General features: G+C 57.5%; 1 protein-coding gene across 1 annotated transcript in view; it reads left to right on the forward strand.

Moving 5' to 3' along the window:
- FBN3 (fibrillin 3) overlaps positions 1-16,734 on the forward strand; it is a 107,319-nt gene that overhangs the window by 64,785 nt on the left and 25,800 nt on the right. The window contains exons 35-46 of the mRNA XM_050933692.1: positions 1,770-1,895; positions 2,180-2,296; positions 3,924-4,052; positions 5,974-6,093; positions 6,856-6,981; positions 7,508-7,660; positions 8,608-8,673; positions 12,029-12,154; positions 12,410-12,529; positions 13,814-13,936; positions 15,027-15,158; positions 15,869-15,994. Coding sequence (XP_050789649.1) covers positions 1,770-1,895; positions 2,180-2,296; positions 3,924-4,052; positions 5,974-6,093; positions 6,856-6,981; positions 7,508-7,660; positions 8,608-8,673; positions 12,029-12,154; positions 12,410-12,529; positions 13,814-13,936; positions 15,027-15,158; positions 15,869-15,994 — 1,464 coding nt within the window. The remainder of the gene's footprint in view (positions 1-1,769; positions 1,896-2,179; positions 2,297-3,923; positions 4,053-5,973; positions 6,094-6,855; positions 6,982-7,507; positions 7,661-8,607; positions 8,674-12,028; positions 12,155-12,409; positions 12,530-13,813; positions 13,937-15,026; positions 15,159-15,868; positions 15,995-16,734) is intronic.

Below are 16,734 nucleotides of genomic sequence, written 5' to 3' on the forward strand. Positions count from 1 at the left end.
TTTTCTGATAAGGAGCTGATTTTCATGTTCAGATTGCTCTCAAGCCCCCACGCCTAGCAAGATAATCTTGAAAACTGATATTCCACTGCAGGGCCAGGATAGACTTTTGGAGAGGGTGAGAGAAGAACGCACATTGGGATGAACTGTGCTATTAGATCAGGATGTATTCCTCTCGATGGGGCAGTCTCGTTCCGATGAGGGCTGATGGAAAGCCGATTGGGGCAGAGGAGCACACTGTTCAGATCCCTTAGGAGAGGATTTGTTAAATGGGATTCTCTATATCAAGGACTAGATGACCTCCTGAGGTCCCATCCAACCCTGATACTCTATATTCTATGATTTTTTGTCAAGATCCAGATTTCTTGGTCAAGGTATAGTCAAGGTCCAGATGCTAGAGAAAATAAAAAAATAACAATAATGATAATAAGTTGTGAATAAAAAGATTTTAGGGTCCATTTTAAAGCATCTGGTGGTCCAAATTTGGCCCACGGTCCACCTGTTGACTACCCCCTCTGCTCTATATGCTAGTGAAGAGGAGAGGATAGAATGTGATAAAGTACAGGCAGAAACTGAAGACAAACAGGCAAACAAAAAAGAGTCCCATTCAATTACATCACATGAAGCCAGACAACGAAACACTGATGATTGTAGACGAGTGTTTGTATACAAATGCTAGAAGTGTTATACTAAGATGGATGAACTTGAGCACCTGGTATTAAATGAGGCTACTGGCATAATAGGCACTACAAAAACTTGGTGGAACGATGATAATTGATGATAATCAATGGGACATGGTAATTCCAGGGTACCAGATCTATCGGAATAACAGAGTAGGTCATGCTGGTGGGGGAGGGGCACTGTATGTGAAAGAAAGCAGAGTCAAGCATAGTAACAATCTGAAATGAATCAAACTGTACCATGGAATCTCTCTGGATAGACATTCCCTGCTTGAATAATGAGAACATAGCAGCAGGCATGTACTACCGACCACCTGACCAGGATGGTGATAGTGAGTGTGAAATGCTGCAGGAGATTAGAGAGGCTATAAAAATAGAAAATTCCACAATAATGGGGGATTTCAACTATCTCCATATTGACTGGGAGCGTGTTGGGGAAGAGGGCCAATGGCTAGTAGCCCAGATGGTCAGGGATGCAGCCCCATGCTGCTCTGGGTGTTCCTAAACCTCTGACTGCCAGAAGCTGGGACTATATGATGGATTAGATCACTTGATAATTGCCATGTTCTGTTCATTCCCTCTGGAGCACCTGGCATTGGCCACTGTCAGATCAGAAGGCAGGATACTGGGCTAGATGGACCACTGGTCGGACACATTATGGCCATTCTTATGTTCTAATTTCATACCTCTGCAGTCCATGAACCAGGGCCCTCAAAATCATGTGATTGGCAAAAAAAAATCAGGAGATTTCAAAAAAGAATAAATTCTGGGTCCTTTTTCTTTGCCTCCTGTGTTCTGAGCAGCTAGAGGCCTTGCTCAAGGGGTCCTGCTGTCACATGTTTTTCTGCAGCCAGGAGAGCTAGCAACTTGCTATTTTTAGAAACAGGTCCTGAGCTTCTCAGAGCTCCAAGAGCTGGGGCTGTCATTAAAACACCAGATATCATGAGATTTGCAGTACAATCGTGGGTGTTGGCAGTGCTGCTGCTCAGCAGGACTGCTGGCCACAGGCATGGAAGCCATGTGGCCACAGCATCTGTTCCCACTTTGATTGGAGTTTTTCCTATTCATGCTTTCTGGGTTCTTTTGTTGTAGGTCGCAATGAATGCCAGGAAATCCCCAATGTCTGCAGCCACGGGGATTGTGTGGACACCGAGGGCAGCTATATCTGCATCTGTCACAACGGGTTCAAGGCCACAGGAGAGCAGACCATGTGCATGGGTTAGTGCAGACAGCTTGGCAATAGATTTAAGCCCTTTCCAAAGAAAGCAAGAGCTCTCTGGGCCCCTGGTGAGTGGGCTTGCAGAGGGAGGACGGGCCATAGCACATCGTCAGGCAAGCAGAGAGCTGGGCCATTGCATCTCCTGTGCCTCAGGTTTCTGAGTCCTCGTGCTCACCTAAGCCGCACCAGACTGCTGCCCCCACCATGAGAAGCACTGACTGACTGCCCAGCCCCAGGCAAGAGAGGACTCAGCCCCTGATCTGCACTGATCTTCTCTTTTCAGATATTGATGAATGTGACCGGCAGCCCTGTGGGAACGGCACCTGCAAGAATACAGTCGGCTCCTACAACTGCCTGTGCTTCCCTGGCTTCGAGCTGACGCACAATAATGACTGCATGGGTGAGAGACTCCAGTGTCACACACAGTCACTGCTCTGTGGGCATGAGCATCAGGTGTCACATAGTCACAGCTGTGTGGGTGTGGGGAGAGTCAGATATAGGGTGACCAGACAGCAAATGTGAAAAATCAGGATGGGGGTGGGGGTAATAGGAGCCTATATAAGAAAAAGACCCAAAAATCAGGACTGTCCCTATGAAATCAGAACATCTGGTCACCCTAGTCAGATATCTCACAGTCATGGCTGTATGGGAACAAGGGCTGGTTGTAAACACAATGACAGCTGTGTGGGGATGAGGGTTGAGTGTCACTCAGTCAATGCTGTGAGGGCATAAGGGTTGGGTGACACATGATGATGGCTGTGTGGGTGTGAGGGTTGGGTGTCATACACAGTCACAGCTATATGGGTGTGAGGGTCAGGTGTCACACAGTCACAGCTGTGAGGTCATAAGGATCAGTGTCACACAGCCATGGCTGTGTGGGTGTGAGGGTTGGGTGTTACACAGTCACAGTTGTATGGGTGTGAGGGTCGGGTGTCACACAGTCACAGCCATGAGGTCGCAAGAGTCGGGTGTCACACATTCACAGCTATATGGGTGTGAGGGTCAGGTGTCACACAGTCACAGGTGTGAGGTCATAAGGGTCAGTGTCACACAGCCATGGCTGTGTGGGTGTGAGGGTTGGGTGTTACACAGTCACAATTGTATGGGTGTGAGGGTCAGGTGTCACACAGTCACAGCTGTGAGGTCGTAAGGGTCGGGTGTCACACAGTCACAGCTATATGAGTGTGAGGGTCAGGTGTCACACAGTCACAGCTGTGAGGTCATAAGGGTCAGTGTCACACAGCCATGGCTGTGTGGGTGTGAGGGTTGGGTGTTATACAGTCACAGTTGTATGGGTGTGAGGGTCAGGTGTCACACAGTCACAGCTGTGAGGTCATAAGGGTCAATGTCACACAGCCATGGCTGTGTGGGTGTGAGGGTCAGGTGTCACACACAGTCACAGCTGTATGGGTGTGAGGGTCGGATGTCACACACAGTCATAGCTGTATGGGTGTGAGGGTCAGGTGTCACACAGTCACAGCTGTGAGGGCATAAGGGTCAATGTCACACAGCCATGGCTGTGTGGGTGTGAGGGTCAGGTGTCACACACAGTCACAGCTGTATGGGTGTGAGGGTCGGATGTCACATACAGTCATAGCTGTATGGGTGTGAGGGTCGGGTGTCACACACAGTCACAGCTCTATGGGTGTGAGGGTCGGGTGTCATACAGTCACAGCCATGAGGTCGTAAGGGTTGGGTGTCACACAGTCACAGCTATATGGGTGTGAGGGTCAGGTGTCACACAGTCACAGGTGTGAGGTCATAAGGGTCAGTGTCACACAGCCATGGCTGTGTGGGTGTGAGGGCTGGGTGTTACACAGTCACAGCTGTATGGGTGTGAGGGTCGGGTGTCACACACAGTCACAGCTCTATGGGTGTGAGGGTCGGGTGTCACACAGTCACAGCTGTGAGGTCGTAAGGGTCGGGCGTCACACAGTAACAGCTGTCTGGGTGTGAGGGCCAGGTGTCTGTCACACACTCACCCTGTAGGTTTCTCCCACTGTGCTTTTCTCTCCTGCTCTCTGCAGACATTGACGAGTGCTCCTCCCTGGGGGGGCAGGTGTGCCGGAATGGCCAGTGTATAAACAGCATTGGCTCCTTCCAGTGCCTGTGCCAGGAAGGGTATGACCGGACCCTGGATGGGAAGAACTGTGTCGGTGAGTGCCTGGGCAGCAGCCGCTGTAATTCTCATCACGCCCGGTCTGTGAGTCGACCATCTGCAGGCCCCTTCCGGCAAATGTGCTCGGAGATGTGGAATCTCTGCTCTGGCTCAGGGCCATGACTGTGGGGTTGGGGGCTGGAGCATGGGTCCCAGTCAGGAGAGATCCCAGGGCCGAGCTTGGGGGAGCTCATGCATTACTGCGCTCTCGCTAGCTGCAGACACTTGGCTCGAGTGCCAAGCTGAGGGTTATCGAGCAAAGTCGCTGCTCCGCGCCTGGTACGGGACGCCATGGGAGTAGGGTTGCCAGCTTCGTCAAATTTAAAAGCCAGACGCTCCAGGTGAAGTGCTAGAACCTCCCCTGCCATGCCTCTTCCCCATGAGTCACCACTAGGGTAACCAGACAGCAAATGTGAAAAATCGGGACAGGAAGTGGGGGGTAATAGGAGCCTATATAAGCAAAAGACCCAAAAATCGGACTGTCCCTATAAAATCGGGACATCTGGTCACCCTAGGCCACACCCCTGCCCTGCCTCTTTCCCCGAGGCCCCATTCCTGCCATGCCTCTTCCCCCTGAGGCCCTGTCACTGCCCCACCTGTTTCCCCCAAAGCCCTGCTCCTGCCCTACCTCTTCCCCTAAGGCCCTGCCCCCACCCACTCCTCTCCTCCCTTCCCCTTCCCCCCCATCGCTTGCTGCTTTTCCCCTCCCACCCTCACCCTGCCCGGGTCAGGAGGGTCTTACCTGCCGAGCTGAGGCTGGGAACTGCAGCCACCTGACGCGGGTAGGAGGTGGCCCCGGCTGAGTCAGGCCGGCGTGGGTGATGACCCTGCACCTCCCTGCATCCCCTGCCCACAGTAACCAGACTCTGAGTGTCCGGTCAGTAGATCTGACCAGACACTGTTAGGTCCCCTTTTCGCCCAGACTTTACAGTCAGAAACCAGACACTTGGCCACCCTACATGGGATCTGGTGCCATGTACCTTCTCAATCAGCAGTTTTCTTGGGGCATAAAAACTGTCCCATTGGCTGCAGAGTTCCCAGCTCGGTTCCCTGGACCAGGAATCCCTGTTGGGCACTGTGTGGGAAACCCTGAGCCTGATGCAGAGCAAGATCATCCCCCTGCATCCCCAACCACAACTCTGCCCTCCGACTGAGCCTGCTGACTGACCCCCACTGGCCCCTGGCACCAGGAATTGACTGCCCTGTTTCCAGCACTTAAGTGTGAGAACTGGTTGAACATGGGCCTGTAGACAGCAGTCGTTGTAGGTAGCGCAGATCTTATTCAGCAGCAGACCACAGGGGCCAGACGCCTTCTTGGCAAAGGTGGCCCAGGTGGTGCCCTGCTGTCGGAGGAGCTTGAAGAGCTGCCCAAGGTCTGGTTAGTGGAGGTGTTGTTGCCAAGCTAGTCACCATGTTCAGCTGCTGGGCTCGCTGTGCGGTGCAGAGACATGCAGCGGTGTGCCCCACCCTTTCTCGGGGAAGGGATAGCTCTGTGGTTTGAGCATTGGCTTGCTAAACCCAGGATTGTGAGCTCACTCCTTGAGGGGACCATTTGGGGAACTGGGGTAAAAATCTGGGGATTGGTCCTGCTTTGAGAAGGGGGTTGGACTAGGTGACCTCCTGACGTCCCTTCCAATCCTAATATTCTTTGATTCTGTCTATGCCGGCGGCTCCCACACACAGCCCCAGGGGCCAGGGTATTCCCACAGCAGCTGAGGAGCACAGGGGGAGGACAGGAGATCACTGGGGTTCAGTGGGGCCTTGTTGGGCTATGGCTCCCCTGCTGCCCATGTAGGGTCCCTAGTGCAGTAGCGTGTGCAATGGTCGGGCAGTCCCTGCCTGTGGGCCAGGAAGGCTCCACATGGCAAAGCAGCTGGAGTCCAGCCCCTGGGTGACTTCCCCCCCTCATTTCTTTGCAGACATCAATGAGTGTGTGAGCCTGCCTGGAACCTGCTCTCCGGGGACATGTCAGAACCTGGAAGGCTCTTTCCGCTGCATCTGCCCCCCGGGGTACGAAGTGCAGAATGACAACTGCATCGGTAACGTTGGTTCCGCCATCCTACCACCGCACAGGGGCTACTCTGTCACCAGCCTGGGCCAGGTGCTTCCTAGGCAGCAGGGATTCCAGCACTGCCCCAAGGCCTTACACTCTAAAGCAATTGGGTGTAGGTCAAGGCTGGGGCGTGACAGCCACAGAGTAGCAGAGGGCTGACCAGGGATGCTTCAATCCCATCTTGACAGTTTCACAATTACTAAGGGGATATTTTTAACCTAGTAATGAACATGCCAGGGAAATGGCATGTGTGGGCACCACCAGCCTCTAATGGAGAGAATCAGCACTGCCCAGTTATGTGTCATAGACCCCGCACTGTGAATAGCTAGTAGTGATTCCCTTGGCTTTGGAGAAGGAGGAAGAGATCTGTCACCATGACATCATGCTGTATAGGGACCAGTGCAGCACAGACTTTGCTCACTGCTCTGTGTTCATGGGGAGCCAGGCACTGGTGGGTATTGGGCCCTTAGGGCAGTGGCACTGTGTGGCTGCAGCCTGCTCTGTGCAGGGGAGATGGGCTGTGGGGACCAGCTCAGACAGAGGAGTGGGAGGTGGGTGTGACTGGGGGACAGGTGTGCCCCCCACCTCCCCGTAGAAACCCTCAGGAAACATGCCTGCTCTCCTGCAGGAGTGACTTCTGAGCTCTGCAGGGACCCTGCACCTGCCCAGGGGCTTGGCACGATGCAAAGAGCTGAGATCTTTGCCCTGGTACACGTCTAACCCGCTCCTCTGTCCGTCCCGTTCCCAGATATCAACGAGTGTGAGGAAGAGCCCAACATCTGCCTGTTTGGTACCTGCACCAACACCCCTGGCAGCTTCCAGTGCATCTGCCCCCCCGGCTTCGTCCTGTCCGACAACGGCCGCAGGTGCTTTGGTGAGTGCGCGCGGCCTCGCCCACAGCCCGTGGGGTCCTCGGAGGCAGTGCTCATGTGTGGGGAAGGGGTGCCAAGGTAGGAATCCTGTGGCCCTTGCGGTGCCACCCAGTTCTGGGGCTCTGCCAGCTGCCATTGCTGGGATGGGCACTGTCTCCCCTGGATGTCTGGATGCCTGGATGAGAGAGCTCCCAGAAAGCACTGAGCTCCAGGGCATGCTCGGTGGAGGGGCATCAGCCCCATGTACCTTCCTGCACAGCTCTGATCCCTTGGGGGCTCATCTCTGCTGGGGGGAAGGCGTAGCTCCATATCCCTGTGCCAGAGCTGCTTGCCTCTCAGGGGCTGCTTCTTGCACATGGAGCAGTGTTCTTTGGGCTCCAGGCCAATCCTGCTCCCATTGCTGTCAGCAGCCAAACTCTTGTTCACTTACACACGTGGTGCAGGGACCCATACCACATGCAGTGTGTCACCAGGAGGTGCCGCGCCCGCCCCAGACGTCTGTAACATTCTCCCCTCCTGCTGCTGCAGACACCCGCCAGAGCTTCTGCTTCACCCGCTTCGACAATGGCAAGTGCTCTGTCCCCAAGGCCTTCAACACCACCAAAGCTCGCTGCTGCTGCAGCAAGATGCCTGGAGAGGGCTGGGGCGACCCCTGTGAGCTGTGCCCCCAGGAAGGAAACGGTAGGTGTCTCGGCCCCTTGGGAATCAGTGTGCATTGGATTCAGTAGGGAGCATAGAGCAGGAGCCAATGTGCAACCCACGGCAGGGAAACCCAGCCTGGGGCAGGGATCCCATAAGCCAGTTGTTCTCAACCCGGGGTGTCCGCAACCCTGAGGGTACACAGAGCTCTTCCAGGGGGTAAATCAGCGCATCTAGAGATTTGCCTAGTTTTACAACAAGCTACATAAAAAGCTCTAGCAAAGTCAGTACAAACTAAAATGTCATCCGGACAGTGACTTGTTTATACTGCTCTATATACTAGACACTGAAATGTAAGTAAAATATTAATATTCCAACTGATTTATTTGATAATTATATAGTCAAAATGAGGAAGTGAGCACTTTGTCAGTAATGTGGCTGTGACACTTTTGTATTTTTATGTCTGATTTTGTAAGCAAGTAGTTGTTAAGTGAGGTGAAACGTGGGGGTACGCGAGACAAATCAGACTCCAGAAAGGGGTACAGTGGTCTGGAAAGATTAAGAGCCACTGCCATAAGGGATGTTCCTCAGTGGGATTGCAGCACTCTTGGATCCCAGCAGAATGGAGGCTTTCTCTGCCAGGAGAGTGGGAAGGGGGTGCCCCATTGTGACCGGAGCAGTGCCCCATAGCGACTGGTGTTCAGACCCTAGATTCTGCTATGAACTCTACCACCAATTTGCTGGCAGGCTTTGGACACGTCACTGCAGTCCTGTGTGCCTCCAGTTCCCAGTGGGATGCAGTTCATTTCCCCACCTCACGGGGGCACTGTGTGCTTCAAGTATTGGTGTAATCATCAAGCATCTTCATTAGTATTAATGAACCCAGCAGAGGTGCTGCTCTGTCACATTCCCCCGTTGCTTTTCACAGCCCTCCAACTCCAGCTAACGGAAGCAGCTGCTTGCACATCTCATTTTTCTGCTTCTCCCAGTTGCCTTCCAGGAGCTGTGCCCGTACGGCCATGGGGCTATCCCCGGCCCAGGCGATACCCGGGAAGGTAAGCGCCAGCGTTCAGGAAACTGCATGGGCCAAAGGGTGCAATGGGTGGACTGTGCCAGTAAGCGGTGCTGCACCAGGGACTTGGACCAAGCAGCAGCCGGGCTCAGCTGGTCTAGACAGTCAGTGCTGAGCCCCTGTGCCGGGTGCCCAGAGTACTAGTTGAGTGGCAGGGCAGGTCCTCAGAGCACTGGCGGCATGGGGGGGAGGGTCCCAGAGTGCTGGCTGTATGGGGAGGAGGATCCCAAAGTGCTGGCGGCATGGGGAGGTGGCTCCCAGAGCGCTGACAGCATGGGGAGGTGGGTCTCAGAGCACTGGCAGCATGGGGGGCTCTCAGAGTGCTGGTGGCATGGGGAGGGGTGGGTCCCAGAGTGCTGGCTGGGGGGGGGAGGATCCCAGAGTGCTGGCGGCATAGGGGCATGGGTCCCAGAGCACTGATGGCATGGGGAGGTGGGTCTCAAAGTGCTGGCGGTATGGGGGAGTGGGTCTCAGAGCGCTGGCAGCATTGGGGAGTGGGTCTCAGAGCGCTGTCAGGATGGGGGGAGGGTCTCAGAGCGCTGGCGGTATGGGGGAGTGGGTCTCAGAGCGCTGGCGACATGGGGGGGTGGGTCTCAGAGCGCTGTCAGGATAGGGGGAGGGTCTCAGAGCGCTGTCAGGATGGGGGGAGGGTCTCAGAGCGCTGGCAGTATGGGGGCATGGGTCTCAGAGCGCTGGCAGTATGGGGGGGAGGATCCCAGAGCGCTGGTGGTATGGGGGGGAGGGTCTCAGAGTGCTGGCAGCATGGGGGGAGGGTCCCAGAGCGCTGGCTGTATGGGATGAGTCTCAGAGCGCTGGTGGTATGCGGGGGAGGGTCTCAGAGTGCTGGCAGCATGGGGGATGGGTCTCAGAGCGCTGGCAGTATGGGGGGAGGGTCTCAGAGCGCTGGCGGCATGGGGGCGCCCTCAGAGTGCTGGCAGCATGGGGTGGAGGGTCCCAGAGCGCTGCAGCATGGAGAGGGTCTCAGAGCGCTGGCAGCATTGCGGAGTGGGTCTCAGAGTCAGGAGCGTAGCTAGGGGGGTGCAGGGGAAGCAGCCGCTTCCCCTCAGCACATTTTCCAAAAGCGGCACCTTTCTGCACAGCCAGCACTGGGCTCCAGACTCGGATTCCGGAGCCAGGCTTTCCATGCAGCCGCTGGCTTACTCTCGTCTCTGCCCCCCCCCGGCATCCCCAGCCCCCCTTCTTGCTGGCTCCCGGGCTGCCAGGAGTTCATCAATGTTCACTTCATCCAGCCTCTCTGCCTCCTGCAAGGAGACGGGGCTCAGGAGTGTGGGGGGATGCAACCTTTGGGGGTGGCCCGGGGTCTTGAGCAGCATGGACAGCCCTCCCCCACCCCCACACACACACACTTCCCTGGAGCTGCCAGGTCTCTGCTGTAATCTACTCCAAGCTGCTCTGTGCTGGGGAGCGGATCCCGTGCCAGCCCTGCCTAGTCCCCACAGAAGAGCCACGAGCAAGGGGCCCCATCTGCCCCAGCCTCACCCTGGGACTCCCCCCCCCCCCGCAGAGTCCGCAGGGTCTCCCAGTGCCAATCCCACTGAAAGCCGCCCTTGCCGGCTCAGGGAACCTGGGGACAGAGGGTTCCTAGCTCCCGAGGCCACAAAGGACCTTGTGCTCATCTCGGCCGACCCCCTGCATGGCCCAGGCCAGAGCCCAGCCCCCCCAGTAATTCCTAGGGCAGAGCTGCTGGGAACCAGCCACTCTCGCTCTGAACTGGGCAGCGATGGAGATCCCCCCCACCCCTGCGGGGGCGGCACAGCACGGCCGGAGGAGCCACATGGGAGGTGGCGCAGCCAGAGAAGCGAGGGGGGCGCAGCACAGCTGCAGCGTGGCCAGAGGAGCCATGCGGGGGGGCAGCACTGTCCAGCCTCCGCATTCACGGGTGGAGGGCTTGGCGGGCAGAGACTGAGGACGCTGGATTTGCAACAGGTAAACAGCTGGGGCAGGTGTGCAGGCTCCCTGAGCCGGTAGAGAGAGAGAGAGTAGGGTGTGGCACGGTGTTAGTGAGGCTGGGTAGCTGCCTGTAGGGCATTTCTCGTGCTTGCGAACAGAAGAGCTGCCACTAACAGGTGAGGTTGTTAGCATGTCAGTGGGCCGTGGGCAGCTTCGGGGCTACGTGCATCAAACCCTGGGTTCTCGCGACCCCTCAACACCCCGCAAACTTCCCCTGGGGGGGTCCACAGCCGGAGGAGCCATGGGGGGGGTGGGCTTAGCAAGAGGAGCGAGGGGGGTGCGGTGCGGCTGGAGGAGCCGGGGGGCATGGCCAGAGAAGGAGCCAAGGGGGGGGGGCGCCTTTTTTATGTTTGCTCCCCCTGCTCTTAGAACCTGGCTACGCCACTGCTCAGAACGCTGGTGGCATAGGGAGGTGGGTCTCAGAGCGCTGGTGGTATGGGGGGGGTCTCAGAGCGCTGGTGGCATGGGGGGTCTCAGAGTGCTGGTGGCATGGGGGATAGGTCTCAGAGCGCTGGTGGTATGGGGGGATCTCAGAGCGCTGGTGGCATGGGAGGTGGGTCTCAGAGCGCTGGCGGCATGGGGGGGTCTCAGAGCACTGGAGGCATGGGGGGGCTGGGTCTCAGAGCGCTGACGGCATGAGGAGGTGGGTCTCAGAGCGCTGGCAGCATGGGGAGGTGGGTCTCAGAGCGCTGGCAGTATGGGGGGGTCTCAGAGCACTGGCGGCATGGGGGGGCTGGGTCTCAGAGCGCTGACGGCATGAGGAGGTGGGTCTCAGAGCGCTGGCAGCATGGGGAGGTGGATCTCAGAGCGCTGGCAGTATGGGGGGGTCTCAGAGCACTGGCGGCATGGGGGGGTGGGTCTCAGAGCGCTGGCAGTACGGAGAGGAGAGTCTCAGAGCGCTAGTGGTATGTGGGGGGGTCTCAGAGCGCTGGTGCTATGGGGGGGTCTCAGAGCGCTGGTGGTATGGGGGGGGTCTCAGAGCGCTGGTGGCATGGATGAGAGAGTCTCAGAGCGCTGGTGGTATGGAGTGGGTCTCAGAGCACTGGCGGTATGGGGGGAGGGTCTCAGAGCGCTGGCGGCATGGGGGGAGGGTCTCAGAGTGCTGGCAGTATGGGCGGTCCAGCCCCTCCGATCACTGCCTGCTCAGAGCTGCAGACCCCCCATAGGCTCAGGCAATGCCATGCTGCACCCTGAGGTCCTCACTCAGCTGTCACTGACTCCAGGGAGGGAGGCCCAGGGACCGTCCCACTGGAATAGGCTGTGGCCTGCGGCTGCTGACCCTCCAGGGGGACTGTGTGTGCATGGCGCGGCTACCCGCAGATGGGGTCCTAAGAAGGGCCATTCTTAGGCAGCATTTCTATCTCCAGATGTGAACGAGTGTGCCGAGAACCTCGGGATCTGCATCAACGGGGCTTGTATTAACACTGATGGCTCCTTCCGCTGCGAATGTCCCTTTGGCTACAATTTGGATTACACCGGAGTCAACTGTGTGGGTGAGTGTCGAGGCCCTGGGCAGGGGGAGCAGTTCTGAGGGGAGGTGGGTGCTGAGTTATTCCACGACTACCTGCCTAATTCTGGCTTAGATGTTTCTAGCCCTTGCTCTTCCCTACGAGCTCCGAGGTGGAGTTCCTCGCTCCCCCACAGGGGCTGCTAGCTTTGCCTGGGCCTGCCTGAATGCACTGGCTGCAGGAAAGTGCCAACCAGAGTCTTTCCTGTGACTACTAACACCATTGCTGGCCTTCACCCAGATACCGATGAATGCTCCATTGGCAACCCATGTGGGAATGGGACCTGCACCAACGTGGTGGGAGGCTTCGAGTGCACCTGCGACGAGGGATTTGAGCCAGGGCCCATGATGACCTGTGAAGGTAATGTTCCTCTGGGGCATGGGGCCCAGTGCCTTTCCCGATGGAGTCCCAGGAGCCTTGCAGTGGGGTCAGTGCAGCTGGCCCTCCCATGCAGCAAGAAGGCAGACAGCCCCGTCAGACAGTGAGGGGAAGGGCATCTGTCCTCTCCCCCCTTTCCCCAGACCTCCTCTCTCCGGCTGGATCTGGGGTCACATTTGGGGAGGTTTGGGGGTTGTTGGATGCATGTAAAATTATTTCCTCTGAAGGGCAGAGCCCTGAGCACTTCTGCGGGAGCAGAGAGGGGGGCAGAAGGGGAAGCTTTTGGGCTGCCTACTCCAACCAGCTCCCCGAAGCCCATGGCCAGGGCCCTGAGAGAGGGCTTCCCTTCTTATTGGTGGTTCCTAGTCGTAGCCCCAGAAGGAGGAGTTCTGCCCTCTTTGCCTGCCTGGCATGGCCCACCCCCACACCTGGAAGGGGGTTCAGGAAGCACAGGGTCATAGATGCACCCACACAAAAAAAGTGTGGGTGCAGCACCCATCAGCCACAACTTCTGGGCTATGCCACCAATCAGCTGTTTGGTGGGCTCAGAGAGGGGGCTGAGGGAAGGTTGAGAGCAGTGAGCGGCAGGTGGGCGGCTGCCTCAGGAAGGGGACGGAGTGAGGGCAGGAAGAGGCGGGGGGAGGGCGGAACCTCCAGGGAGGGGTGGAATGGGGGCAGAGTGGGGGTAGAACTTAGCGCCTGTGCACGGGGAGCCCCAGCCAGGCAGTGTGCACTGGAACCAGCGGGGTGGGGCAGGAAAGGACTGTGATGCTTGCCTCCCATAATCCTTGCCGGGCACTGGCAGTGAGACCAGCGTTGCTAAATCTGTGGCTTTGGCACTGCTGAGGATATGTACCAGCTTTCCCCAGCAGGTGGAGCTGTGCTGGGCACTAGGCTATAGGGCAGGGGTTCTCAAACTGGGGGTCAGCCTCCACCCAAAACCCCGCTTTGCCTCCAGTATTTGTAATGGTGTTAAATATATTAAAAAGTATTTTTAATTTATACGTGGGGTCACACTCAGAGCTTGCTGTGTGAAAGGGGTCACCAGGACAAAAGTCTGAGAAACCCTGCTCTAGGGGTTGGGCTGTGCATAGCAAGCAGCTCAGGGTGGATCTCAGCACTCACTGCCTACACCACAGCAGGGCACAGAATCAGCGTGGTGTCTCCAAGGGATGCACAACAGAGATATTTGGCTGCAGGGGCAGCAGTGTGGCAGGCACAGTGTCTGATGTGCAGGTCAGACTCATTCTCTCTCCTGCCACTCAGATATCAACGAGTGCGCGCTGAACCCCCTGCTCTGCGCCTTCCGCTGCATCAACACCTTCGGTTCCTACGAGTGCACCTGCCCCTCGGGATACACCCTCCGGGAAGACAGGAGAATGTGCAAAGGTAAGGAACAGCTGCCTCCCATGGAGCTGTCCTGCCCTCCCGGCCTGTCGCCCTTAACCTGCCCCACCGGCACCAGCAGGAACCATGGCCGGAACACCAGGCTGTCATCTGGGACACCGGCTTGTCTGCTCTTCCCGGCCCAGGGCTGGTTCCAGCTGCCGTGGGGTGTGCGAGCCCCGGCCATTGAGCTTTGGGATAGTGCTGGCTGGGAATGTGGCCTGGGTGCCTCAGTGTTTGTAACGGTGTGTAACCACGTCTGCATACGATGAGCAATGGACCGAGTTGCGCACTGTGTCACATAGCAGAGTGCAGTCAGTGCTGGGTGGGGTTCGCTGTCCCCACCGCAAAACCCCCAGCTGGGGCTCAACCAGCCAGGCCGAGTCCAGCACTCCCAGTGTGTGGCCAGCAGGAGTCAGAGCACTCGGAGCCAGCCAGGGGCCCTCACCCAAACTAGCAGGTCTGGCAGCCTCTACTGCGGGAAGCCCTGGGGTGCCTGCAGGTCAGACAGATCCCAGGGGTCGACTGGAACTTGGGACCTGCTAAGCACAGGAGGGGTTCAGTGCTGTGCAGCTCTGGCGCTTTGCCAGCCATGTCCCGTGCAGCTCGGCAGGGCTGGCACTCCAAGGAGCGGGCCATACTTGCTAAAGTACCTAGGCCTGCAGGGCTGGTGCCCTCGTCTACCCAGAGGATTTCGAGGTCCCTGTGCCAGCTGGTTGGAGTGCAGGCCAAACGCTGCCCCCAGAGCTGATGCAGGAGCTGCACTGCAGCCTGACTCTTCCTCTCCACATTCCCTGCCTCTCCGCCAGGGCTGTGTGAGCAGCACACGCCTCTTCTGCCCAGTCACAGCTCGTCTTTGCAGTGGCAGGTTGCCATTAACTCCAGCGGTTAGAGCAACTGGCATTCGATCTCTGGCTCTGCACCTGACCTGCTGGGTGATCGTGGGCAAGTCACCTCTCTGTGCCTCTGCTTCGCCAGCTATCGCACTGGGAGCAGGAGGCCTCACTACTCCCCTGGGTAATGAATGGCTGTCGGGGAGCACTCAGGCCCACAGAAAGCTGCAGGGGCTCATTCGCTGTGGTGTTGGTTGCAGATCTGGACGAGTGCACAGAAGGCCTCCATGACTGCGAGTCTCGAGGGATGATGTGCAAGAACCTCATTGGTACCTTCATGTGCATCTGCCCCCCAGGAATGCAGCGCAGACCCGACGGAGAGGGCTGTACAGGTACCAGTCACCTGGACGGAGGGAGGCATTAGCCACAGAGCCAGGGTTCATCTCCCTTCCTCACTTCTAGCTGTGGAGCTGTCTGTCCCGCTCCATTCCTGAGCTGTCCGATTAGCCACCTGTCAGCCAGACCTTGCCCTGAACTCCCGAGGCTGCTACTCCTGTTGCATTAGTGCCCAAAGGCATGTTCAGGGCCAGGGCCCAGCCCATGGCCAGGGCCCAGCAGCGTTTGATTGTGGCCTTTCCCCAGGCCCTCTGCACATCCCCTTCCTGCACTGAGCTGTCAGAAGTGTCCACATCTGAGTTACACTGGAGAATCCTGGCCAGTCCTGACCTGCATCGTGTCCCCTTGTGCCACCCCATGGGCACAAAGGGCACTAAAGCTGCCCTAAGGGATACTGGGGCATAGCCAGTTTGTTGCCCAGCCCCTGGGCCCAGGGGCAGGCTGAGGGCAGGAGGTGGGAGGAGGGCGGTGTAGCCGGAGAGCACTGCACTCCATGATCCCCCACTGTAACAGCTGGAACATGCTGGGGCACGCTAGAGCCATCCTGAGCTTTTGGGGTAAATTAGACCTTGACCTGGGAAGTGTCTGCTGCTTTGCTGTGGTGCTGTTGCGGCTCCATCTCGCCCAGCGGTGGCCCCTGGTTCTCAGGAACCCGAGTCTACAGACATGTTGTGTCCGAGCCATTCACCAATCCCCTTCCTCCTAGATGAGAACGAATGCCGCACCAAGCCGGGGATCTGCCCCAACGGCCGCTGTGTTAACAACGTGGGCAGCTATCGGTGTGACTGCAATGAAGGCTTCCAAGCCAGCGCCTCAGGCACCGAATGCATCGGTAATTAGCGTGCACAGCTTCACACAGCTCCTACCCATGCTGAGCAAGTCTTGCTCTGGAAGCAGGGGGGCTTGTCTGGGCCTGTGGGAGTGGAAAAGTCACACACCAGCCTAGTCCTCTTCCCCTGGATGAGCTGAGGTGCCGGGAGCCCGGGCTGAGCCTGGGATAAATAGGCTGCATGTTTGCAGCATGGCGTTGCTGTTCAGAGGCCCAGCTGGTATGTTGGGCCTGTCCAGCAGTCTCGTATTGCTAATTTGGGAGGCGCTGATGCCCCTCTGTACCCCTCCCCTGGGGCACCATGTCTATCTGAGCAGCTCTGCCCCAGGACAGCAGTGTCAAGAGCAGATTGTGCAGGGGCTGAGCAATGAGTGCCAGAGCTGGCTGGGCTAAACGGAGATGTGTAATTACTGGGGCTGCCCAGCACACCGCGCCCCGAGGCTGCCAGCTGTACCACCGCTCAGTGCTTCAGCAGCTAGACCCTGCAGGCACTAGCCTTGCTGGGACCCAGGAACCAGCCCACACATGCCAAGGGAGAGGGCATTTTCCTAGGGCTGGCAGGAAAGGGAAGGGTTGCAGATACCCTACGCTCAGAGGCTTAAACACTTAGAGTTCAAAGTGAGTGATAGCACTTCCTGTTAGGATCCCTGGGCAGTCCAGTGCAGAGCCAGGGCTGTTCTGGCGCAGTGCCCGGGTTGCCCTCTCAGTCCAGTCTCTACTCCAGCAAATAGGCACTTGCAGGG

The sequence above is a fragment of the Gopherus flavomarginatus genome, chromosome 24 (assembly GCF_025201925.1).
Source record: "Gopherus flavomarginatus isolate rGopFla2 chromosome 24, rGopFla2.mat.asm, whole genome shotgun sequence".
Classification (NCBI taxonomy): Eukaryota; Metazoa; Chordata; order Testudines; family Testudinidae; genus Gopherus; species Gopherus flavomarginatus.